The following is a 12,415-nucleotide window of genomic DNA, read 5'->3' as shown; positions in this document are numbered from 1 at the left end:
TTAACTGCAGATAATCTGAAATATATACCAACAATAGAAGGAAAAAATTTTATTTGTTCATCTATATATGCTACATAATTAGAATCGAACAAAAATATTATAATGACTGTGGAAAGTCTGTACCTTTATGAGAACAAAGATACATAGCATAATTATAAACACTTTTTTCAGTAATTAATTCAACGTAAAAGTCCACTATAGTAAATTAAGAATAAGCTATTTATTAACTGCAAGTTAATAAATAATTGATACAATAGTAGTAGTGGGCTATTTACTTTTTAGTGAGGCTAACTCATAAGCATGGCAGGAGCAGGAGAACCTTCTAGTAACCTGTGCATAATGCATCCATATTATCCTTTTTTATACCAATTAACAAATATGAACAGTAATCAAGTATTGGGTGCTCTCCAGAAAATGAATTGGGCAGATGAATTTTTGTTTTATTTTTTTGTACCTATGAGCAACACAGGTAATTATAACATAAAATAATTTAATAAACAATAATAGTAATATTATAAAATAGCAGTAACAACATATGTTAATAACTTCAAATTAATACTTACAAATATTATAATACAAATATTATGTGGGAAAAGCATATAAAGCCTAATCCATATAGCAAAGAAAGACTAACACATTTGTAGATGGATTTAAAACACTGCATGCATCATATTCTCACTGGATTTTTAGTCTTGAAAAATATTTTAATAAGTAAATGTAAAATGTTAAATTTCTTTGTAAAGTAAATAAATATTTTTGTAAAAAACTATTAAAAAATTTATAATAAATAAAAGAATAGTAATACATGATTTTTTTTTAAAAATAAAAAGCTTTGTAAAAAAAAAATTGTGCTGTTTTATTATTTAACCATTCTGAGATATAAATATATTTGTAAATACTAGATGCAAATACCATAAATATACAAGGTCTATAAATAAAGTAATGAGACTGGTTCAGAAAAAGTTTTTATTTACAATCCAATTATACATGGACTCACCTTGTAAAATAATTCCCTTGGGAAGCCACACAGCGCTTCAAACGGTTTTCCCACCCTTCATGGTATTGTTAGAACTCGTAAACCAGAATACTCTTCAGATGGTCAGTTACAATTTTTTTATGTTTTCTACTGTTTCAAAATTGTGTCCTTTCAGGGGTTTTTTAAAGTCAGAAAAGGAGAAAGTCGCAGGGACTCAAGTCAGGTGAATAAGAAGGTTGAACTACAGGAATGTTTTCTTTACCAAAAACTCATTAATTGAGAGTGCAGTGTGACAAGGTAAATTGTCATGATCCAGCATCCATTTGTCTTTGATGGCTGGTCTCACGCAGGAAGCTCTTATCCACAGTCTTTCAAGAATTTGTCGGTAAACATATTGATTTACAGTCTGTCCTGTAGGCAAAAATTCCTTATGGACAATGCCATTACTATCGAAGAAACAAATTAGGATGGTTTTGATTTGCTCATTTTAGCTTTTTTGACATGTGGTGAGTTTGAAGTGTGCCACTCCTTGCTCTGGCATTTTCTGGGTTGTACTCAAATATCCAAGATTCATCACGTAATAATGTAGGATCAATCAGTTTCAATTCGCCCTAGAAGATCGTGGCACACTTCCGTTGTTTTTCTGTTCTAACAGTGAGGTTTTTTGAAACCAATTTTACACAAACTTTTTTCATGTCCAATTCATTTGTCAAAATTTGATGGACTGTGGTATGGTTGAAATTCAATTGTTCTGCAATCATTCTGACAATTAATCACCAGTCATACCATATCAAGACTCTGATTCGCTCAACACTGTTGTCACTTTTTGACATTACTGTCAGAGCGTGGACCGTCTGTAACTGATTCCCGGCCATCTGAAAATGCTTCAAACCACCTAAAAATTTGGGCTCATGACAGAGCATCATCTCCATACGCCCTTTTCAATTTTGAAAAGGCTTCAGTATCATTCTCACAGAGTTTAACACAAAACTTGACTGCATAACATTGCACATAATTAGTAACACTCTATTTTGTGACTCGCAACAAAAACTCGTTTTCACAAAAAGTTTGATTACATCTCCTGTGGCAACAATAAACTAAAAATATTAATACCTAATATAAATTAGCTGTTCATATAACCACATGTTTACTAGTAACTTTACAGTGTTGCCACTTTGGCTGCCAAAAAAACAAACTCATTACTTTATTTACAGACCTCGCATACTGTATATTTTTTTATCTCTCACCTAATGACATATTATACATTAATATTTCAGTAGTATGCTATGATCAGTAATTCACATGAGTGGTATGTAAAAAAAAAAGCTTGCAAACCACTGCTCTAAAAAAAAAAAGTTTAACTATTGTCATTGAAGTATTATCATAAACAATAAGAAAGACTAAGGTGGATAGCAAAATTCTATACCAGTATAACTAATATACCAGTATTTTGTGAAAAACATGCATTATTAAAGCACAAATATACACAGTTTCTATTCAGTAGAGGAACAACTTTTTTTCAGCTAAGAAATTCAGTAATAGGCCGACTTGTAACTCTGAATCACTGTCAGTGATTTGTCATCTTGTGATTTATTCAGTACTTTGTTATTCTGCAAATCACATAAAACTAAACCTTCAAAGATCTAAGCTCTTTACTTGATTTAGAGAACATACAATTGGCAATTGGCCTCTGGCCTTTTGGAAAAACATAAAAAAACATTTCTGTCTTTATTGGGTGCAGTGCTTTGAAATTTATGTAGTGCTTTGAAATTTACATACAGTCATGTTCCAACTTAAAGTTCCGTTAATCCTTTTAAAATTATAACCCCATATCCTATTAGTTCCTTGAAAAGTTGGCAGGTACAATTACACCAATCTGCATTTTTCACATGATTACCTATGTCATCAAACTGAATTAAAACAGCATCTGGCTGCTTTCCATCTTCTAACTGGTCTCTCCTAAGAGCTGGGCATTTGAATTTCTTGATTGTACCCATAGTTCCATTTACAAGACTGTCATTGACAGGTATCTAATGGGGCAAACATTACTAGCCAGAGTAACCCTTAGTTAACCCTTTAGTTAATTAATTTTACTGCATGTAAAAGACTACCACAATTGATAATTGGAATTACAACATTTGGTGTTTTCTGTATGTAGTAGCTTCTCAAGATTCATCAATAACAGCAATATTATACGATTGATTTGTGCAGCAAATGATGATTTGTGATACACAACATACAATACACAAAATAATTGTCATTTTTAACAGACTTCAAAAAGGAGGTTATCATCAATTCAGCTCGTGTAAATATAAATATATAGTATTTTTTTATGTTTGTCTGGGCATTAACTTTTGATCAGAGGCTCTGACTTGGATTTTTTTTTTAAACAATAGAATAGTTGCAAGCAGTGATTCACATGCAAACAACAGTTTTGTTTTGTTTTCAGAAGAATGTACTTTTTCTTATGACCAGTCTGTTTCAAACGCCTGCCCACACTTCTGTTTTGACAAAATTTCAAAACTAAAGATTTAAAATAAAATTTTTTTTTTAAATTTAAATAAAATAAACTGCACTGAAAAGGAAAAAAAATTAATAAAATAAACTGCACTGAAAAGGAAAAAAATTAATAAAATAAACTGCACTTAAAAGGAAAAAAATATAGCCTTGAAGCTCTGTATGAGAATATTTTGCAGCAAATGAAAAATGCACATCTGATCGAGATTCAAACCCGAGATGAAAGGCTGATTAAAATTATTTATATCATTAAAAAGAGAATATTTCAATGCATTTACTGCATGTATATAAAATAATAATTTTATATACGAACTAACATAAATAAAGTGTATATAAATTCTGTTTTTAATTTTTTTTTTTAAATTGTGGAAAATAGTAACAATATCCCTTTATCCATACAATAATACAAAACAAAAAAATCTCTTGAATTCAGAGTATTGCACGAACTTTGAAAATTTGTTTTTAACAAGACAACTTCAATACTATAGATGGCTCATTCAAAATAAAACATAAAACTTACCCATCAGATAATAGTTATCCAGAAGCAATATCAGAACATTTTAATAAATTTGGTTTCATGTCTTTTCAAACATGTACATTAAATCCCAGAATTAAAAATAAAATAAAATAAATCTAAATTATTAAGTTATGAACAAAAAAGTATGCATTTTGACCAAATTTGTTTTATGATGTCAACAAAAAAAAAAATTTATATATAGCACATGATAGTTATGGAGACCTAGAACCACAATACAAAGCGACATAAACCTAAGATGGTTCTCAGCAAACTGCGTGTTTGCTGAGAAATAAAATGAATAATGAAGGGCTAAAGAAATAAAAGATGATAATTTTAACAGTTTGCATGGAATATTATAAAAGGATAAAAGGCTCAATCTGTCTTTTACTTTAAGAAAGACTGTTATGGTAACCACAATTTAAGTGATGAACTGCTATGGTAATCTGCCTCTAATAATAAATGCAAACAATATTCAGGGGAAATGCTCCACATAATTGCTTATCTTCAGCAATCTATGAGAATTGGTTTCTTAAATATGACTTTGGTTACTGACATTCATCCTTAGTTCACTCACGCCTTTAACTTTCACGATGTTACTCTCAGAGATAGTCCAGATATTTTAACTACCAGGTTGCACAGGGATGGTTATTTAAAACTACTATACATTTTACACATTGTAGGTTTTCTGAAGATGATATGAAATGTAAAAAAATATGTATTAATTGAAACCAGCATTTTTAACAGCAATTGACCTCTATATCTACATTCACATTACACAAACTGCAGGTTAATGGAAATCATAAAAATTAAAACTTTCATATACTATCAGGGATATGACAAAATGAATGATATAGCTATTTATTATTACTTAAAGCCAACACACAATACTATCGACAAGTGACTTTCTATACCCATATAACAACATTTACGGAGTAATGTCCTGTTGCTCAAGAAAATTTTGAAAAAACTACAGAGCTATTTTTACTTCTTAAAAGAAATTAAACAGAAAGAAAAAACCATCATCTTCCTAACTATCGTGTGGTTTAAATTAAAATTATAAGCAATACAAACAAATATAACTCTTATAGCTAATAAAAATAATACCGATATAATTAAACAGTAACAAACTGCAGCAGGAATCTGATTTGTTAAAAGAAGTACTTATAATATTATTAAACTACATATCTCTAAGAAATTTTTATTTTCGTGGTGTTTGGTTTCAAAAACGTATTTTTATTTTTAGTTATTATTGTTTTTAATTGTTATTTACATATTTTTTATAATACAATAATTGCTTCTTCTGAATGAAGTGTTTTTTTAATACACAAATCAACTAATTTTTGTAGTCAAAGAAATCAACTAGCTCTTTCAAAGTATATTCAAATTAAAATAAAAATCAATACAGAAAATTCAAATTATAGTTAAGTTATATCTACAATATTAAATAAATAAAACTAATCTATGATTTTCTTAAAAATTAAAATATAAAGAGAATATAAAATCAGTACCAACATTTTAAAAAATTAAATATTTATGGATGTGTCCATAAATCATAACCATAATTAGCACATATCCTTTGCTGAACTCTATCTGGAGAAAGACGTAATCATCATCTTCATCAAAGGAAATATTACTAACTTACGTGTATTACCATCACAATACAGACAATATATTAAAATTCATTCCATTAAAAAAAAAATAATAAAAAGAAAAATACCATAACCAACTCGAAGTTGTGAAAATATATACACAAGAAAGAAAGTTTTAAGCTAACAGATAATATAATACTGTAATAATTCTATTTTCAAATACTACAACAAACCAAACACATGCACAATGTCATCTTTATAAAAAAAGTGCCTTAAAATAAGCATGCCTCTACAAAAAATTTTGTTATGAAATTACTGTGATAAAGTTCTTTAGAAAAAAAAACCAGTAAAACTAAAAATAACTATAAAAGGCAATATAAATGACACAGAAACTACATTAGAAGAATTATATATAAAAACAAAAGATATACGAAGATATCCACACAATACAGAAAGTAAAGACAGGAAAATGCTTAGTACTTTAAAACAAAGTATGTGTTTTTGTATAGTTATAATCTAATGGGAAAATTACATTTTTATTAAATAAATCAAAGCCACAATTGTTATGTTACTGTAATTAAAAACCAATATTAAATAATATTCATATGAACAAAAACTGACATTCATACAAATATTTCTATATAAATGACTAAAAAGAGGATCCTAAAAAATGTGCATATTCAAAAAAATAAATGTATTCATTATTAACCTTTGTCCTAAGGTCTGTAGATAAGAAGGCTGGATGTGCTCATATCTATCTTTTTGCTTTTTCAACAATTCTTTACTTAAATTTGAGTTAACTTGTTCTGTGATGCGATGAAAGCTGGTGTGTCATTCACAGACTGCAAGTGAATTACTGGAAGGCTGTAGTCAAGTGACTGTCAGTTACAAGAAGTTTTAAAAGGATTATGAAAATTGCTAGGCTGAATTTGATGAAGCAAAAATTCACTTACACTATAGAGCAAAATAATTATTCCTGAAGACAACAATGGTAAAAACAACTTTTTGTTACTAAAGTTGAAATAAAAAAATAGCGAACTTAATTATAATTATATATAACATTTTCTGTATCTAACAGTAACTTTGCAGACTTACAGCATAAGCATAGCTCTGATTAACATTTCGGCTTTACTGTAAATCCTTTTCTTACAGATTTACTCCATATACTTCAGAAACATCAGTTTATATGAAATGTTGTTTAATATCTTGAACACTATCTATTATAATGTGATAATTTTAAATACGCCAATACAAATTTCAATCCTTGAAATTTTTCAATTGAAAAAAATAAAATTCACTAAAGCAGTCTTAATTATCCAATGAATTTCTAGTCAATGTAACATTCTGAAAATATTTCACCTATTAATGCCAAACGTCAATGTAATTAAAAAAAGAAATCGAATTGCCCCTTTCCCTTTATTAATATATTCATAAGTTAAATTAAGGGTACCTCCAATCGACTGCAGTTGTTGCTAATGAAGAAATACATTTTTTATAGCAAGTAAATAAAGCCAAGCCTAACACAGATTTAAAACTGGATGAAAGTCAGAGATGTTACTACTCTTACCAGGAAATGTCAGTTAAGCATATAAAAAAATGCTTTTTTTTATAATAATTAAAAATTAGGTCTTCATTAAGGTAACAAACTTATTACAAGATAATAGATCCACAGCGCTTAAAATATCTCAACTTAAAAACAAACTTATATGAAATAAGGATAGATGCTAAAGGTCTAGCATCAAAACCAGTCACCTTAAAAATTTTATACAGAGAAAATTTATTGGAAAAATATTTATTTGTAAAAACATAGTTAACTATCTAACCCTAATTTATGAAGTTCATAATAAAAATCAACAATAAAATTTTTAAATTATGAAAATGTAAAATATTTTTAAATTTATAGCTCTGTCTTCACTACACTAAACAAATAATAACATAACTGAATATATGGATGAATGTCAGCTTTAAAAACTAATAAATGTAAAATGCACAAATGTTCTAATTTAATCAATTACGCAAAAAAAAAAAGTTAAAATAGAAGTAATAATATTAACAATAATGACAATTATAATAAAAAAATATCACATGTGATTGGCATGACAGATAGGTGTACACCTACCGTAGCTTGTTTCTTCCACATCTCGATGTTCTTTCGCTGTGGTTTCGTGAAATGATCCCAAACCTTCTTGTGCGATGCAGAGATGAACACACGCTCTATCTGACTGACTTTGGAGAGAGATTCATATTCAGTTAACATTGACAAACATGTACATTACATGAGAGAGAAAGAGAGAGAGAGAGAGAGAGATTGACAGAATGAGAGAGAAAGAGAGACTAGAGACTGAACTTGTCTTTTGTTATTTACTAAATATTTAAATTACTACCATTATGCTCAAAAACCTTTATGTTCTTTTGCATTATCATACTAAGAACTCGCTCATAAAAAATTTATCAACATTCAGTATAAACATAAAATCCCGTAAAAAAATAAATCAAATAATACATTTGCAGCTTTTCAATACAAATAGAATTCAATTTTTGTGACATTCACATCAACAGATTTTAGTAAAGATAAAAATTTTGCAGAACTATTTATTTCTGAAAATTTTATTAAATAAAAAGTTAAATTCAAAGTTGTTTCTTTTAATTTAAATATTTTTATGGCACCTACCCCACAATTAATTGTAAGTTCTTGAGCAATGTTGTTAATATCATCAAAGCAACCTTTATATGTCTTGACATAAGAAATTAGAGCTGAGATGAGCTTTTACTTTAAATACAATAAATATAATTTATTACCTTACCATATTAATTAACAAAGGTTAATAATTAACTTAATAAACCAGAGAAACAGATAGTTATCGATATAATAAATATGTCTGCAATTAATTTTGAGTCTCTCTTTTTGGGTAATTTTTCTTCTTAAAAATTTTTAATAATATAACTTTTTCAGCAACTATTTGTCCATTTAGTCAAAACTGTAGTCAATCCTAAACCCAACAGGATAAATTACCCACACCTTTATACCAATCCCTTTATTACGACCGAACATTAGCCTCTGCTTGTTTCTATGCCTTGAAGAAGAAATTATTCTATGTGCAACTTGTTGCTCAATATGATAAATTAGCCAGCAAATTTAGCTCATACAAGAAAGGGATGCAGGTTTCCTCAAGCCCTGTGACACTTCTTACCATTATCCCATTAAAAATAAATCAAAACTGAAAAATAAAAGCATCTTCTTGGATGGCAACAGCTTATGGCTGGTTATCTTACTTATGATAAATAGACAAAAATTTCAATATTAAGCCATTTTTTCTACTTCCTATTCATAAGCTCTAACAATTCTTATAATTAATTTTATTCCATCTTATCCTTAAGAATAAAATATTTACTCAAAAATGTAAAATATTTAAAATAATGTTTTTAGGACTAAGATAATCATTAGATTTTTTTACTAGGAATGATACCTCATATTACAGTAGGTAAATACAATAAAAGATTAAAATTACGAAAAGTAATGAAAAGCATAACCTAAATCAAATTACACAAACATCTTTACTTAAAAATTTCATAAAGTTTAAAAAATAGATAAAAAATGTTTAATTTAACAAATTAATAACTCTAAGGAATTACATTACAATATAAAAAATTAATAATCATAATTATAACCAAAAATAAAACACATCAATAACTATCTTATTTCTCTGATAATGAAAAAATTAGTTCCTTTAATGCTAAACAATACATCACTAACATTGCAACAAGCCTCAAAAGCCAATGTCTTTTATAATATTTCTATTTTAATTGCACAGAATCTTTCTTAATATATAAATTTAAACCAAATACTTACTTACCTTTCATGCAAAGTGATAAAAATTATATTTGAAATCCATTGCTTTTTATGTCACCTTCAACAAAGGTAACGTATTTCAAGTATTTTAATTTGTAATTAGAGTAAACAGCTAATGATTAAACAACAATACAAAAAAAAATAATTGTAAGATGTTCCCCGAGCATTTTTAATCTGCATATTTGTAGAAATGAACTTTGGATGCAAGCACAGCTTCCTCATACCTACTACATCAGACCATGTAACTTTTTCTTAGGACAACCAAAGCATACAAAAGCATTAAACATAACCAAAATAAATTAAAGATTAATTTGTTTGTTTTTTTTTTGAATTTACAATTCTAGTTCAAATTATCAATTTAAAAAAATATATTAATTTGCTAATTTATTATCTTTTACACCTAATCTATGAAAAAGAAACACCGATTAATACTACTACTGTAGTAGTAGTACTACTGATTAATACTGATCATTCAGTATTGATTAGTACTGCTAGTACATTATTCAGTAATAAAATTATTACAATCACAAAAAATAACTTTACTTACCTAACTACAAACTTTGGTTAACTTATTATTAAAAATGTATATTACAAATTACCTCAAAAGTTCTAGAGGTACTAAGTATCTAAGTACTAACTATCATTCCAATTCCATAAGCAATGTTCCATCATGCAAATACACAATTTTCTCATAATACTTCATTCCATATAAATAAGAAAAAACTATTTGTTCAAATTTTAATTTATGCCTTTTATAAATTGTCACAACTAGATAACTATGAAATTAAAAAAAAAAAAACTAGATTTTTCACACTTTAATAATATTAAGAAGAAATTATTATATTAACGATTTAATAAATAAGAGTCCTAAACGAAGGATAAATTTCAAAACACAGAAAAATAATAAAATAAAAAGTAACAGCTATTCAATAACAGGAAAAAATCTTGAGGCACAAGATACTTTGCAAAGAGGATAGGGAAGACTTATGATAGGAATCACATCAACTGAAGGAAAAATGTAATAGAACTTTCAGAAGGTTGAAAAATGATCTATTTAGGTTTTTTTCATTAAGATGTGATACATGCACACACTTTTAACAAGTGCCAGACCCTCGCCAGTAATGAAGTTTGATATCAGCTGATCAAAAGCCAGCATGCTAACCATTAATTGCCAAATTTTGTTTTTCCCACTACAAAGTCTATTGAATGTTTGAGAATGCCTATTTGTTAACCAAAATAAATGAAAGCATTATAAATCACATGTCACTACAAAAACTCACATAATTCTCGAGAATAACATATCCCATGCCATGCTTACTGTGAAAAAACGAGAGTTATGTATTTTCTCATTGCTTCTTAGCCATGTTCAATATACTATTGCAGATCAGCATCCATAGGCCAAAATGTGCATAAAATTCAATCCTACAAGTAAAACTTCACCAAAGTTTAAAACAGTGACTTAACTAAGAGATAAAGTCTATGGATTGGTCAACCCACCTATCAACCCAGATAGATCATTGCTATTTAATTTTGTCAAACTCAACTAATTTAATTAAGTAAATGTGTACTCAAAAGGGATATACAAACTGCAAATAACACAGTTTGCCATAAGCTAATTTGACATATCTGGAACTACTTTAATGCTTCAAAAAGCTTTAAGTAACAAGGAAACATGAAAGTAATTTGAAAACAAAAAAAGGATCTAGCCCACTCCAACCAGTAGAATTGACAATTTTCTTGAATACTTTCACAACAAAATCAATAAAGACAGCTGAACCAATCATTAGATTTTTGAAATGACCAATTTGCCTTATCAAGATATTTAATAATAGAATATCTGAATAATACATTTATTATATTTGAATAATTAATAGATAGATCATTGCTATTTAATTTTGTCAAACTCAACTAATTTAATTAAGTAAATGTGTACTCAAAAGGGATATACAAACTGCAAATAACACAGTTTGCCATAAGCTAATTTGACATATCTGGAACTACTTTAATGCTTCAAAAAGCTTTAAGTAACAAGGAAACATGAAAGTAATTTGAAAACAAAAAAAGGATCTAGCCCACTCCAACCAGTAGAATTGACAATTTTCTTGAATACTTTCACAACAAAATCAATAAAGACAGCTGAACCAATCATTAGATTTTTGAAATGACCAATTTGCCTTATCAAGATATTTAATAATAGAATATCTGAATAATACATTTATTATATTTGAATAATTAATAGTAGAATATTTGAAAATCAAACATGTTTTATATAAAATTTATTCATTGATTGATAAGAATGAAAAATATAATTGTTTGAATGTTTATCACAATTTGGGAGATAAGTTCAAAATGACTTACAGTTTGTTTCTAAAGTTATTACCAGAAACCTTTTAATGGAAACTTTTATAGACCTTGACTCCAGTCATTAGGTTTATTGTGCAGCACTTCAATCAATTAGGTTTACTGAACTACCACCAAACAAAAAACACAGTTCTTATGTTGATCCAAAAGCAGCCTCCTATCAGATAGCCTATAAGCTGTGTGAAAGAACAGCTACTCATCATTATGAATTGGGATAATTTACCTTGAAAAACTGTAAAAAATTTTCATCTGGATGAGACCTACTGCTACAGTTATTATTCAGAAGAAAAACATGCATCAAGACATTAGAAAACAACACATTCATCACCTAAAAGACAACCCAACCAAATGTAAAGATCATGTTGAAAACCATAAACAATATTTTGTTTCTTCAGGACATTTAGAGGTGCAATATAGTGGGAAAAGAAAAAAATAACCCAACATGTAGAGGAGCAATGAGTGGATCCTTTACAAGACACCATCCCTACCTAGACCGCCCTGAAAATACAAGTTTTTCAAAACACAACAACTTGACAGTTCTCACTCAATTTCTCAACTCATCTAACTTCATGTCTTATAATTTTTTCATTGCCTTGTAAGGAAAA

General features: G+C 28.0%; 1 protein-coding gene across 1 annotated transcript in view; it reads right to left on the bottom strand.

Annotated features, from left to right (window-relative positions):
- Window positions 1–12,415, bottom strand: part of LOC142326298 (ecto-NOX disulfide-thiol exchanger 2-like) — an 83,667-nt gene that overhangs the window by 11,954 nt on the left and 59,298 nt on the right. Inside the window, exon 10 of the mRNA XM_075368671.1 lies at window positions 7,719–7,825. Within this exon, the coding sequence (XP_075224786.1) occupies window positions 7,719–7,825 (107 nt within the window). The remainder of the gene's footprint in view (window positions 1–7,718; window positions 7,826–12,415) is intronic.

Source organism: Lycorma delicatula, chromosome 6, assembly GCF_047948215.1.
Source record: "Lycorma delicatula isolate Av1 chromosome 6, ASM4794821v1, whole genome shotgun sequence".
NCBI classification, from domain to species: Eukaryota; Metazoa; Arthropoda; class Insecta; order Hemiptera; family Fulgoridae; genus Lycorma; species Lycorma delicatula.
The sequence above is the reverse complement of the archived record's forward strand: the minus strand, read 5'-3'. Positions and strand labels throughout refer to the sequence as shown.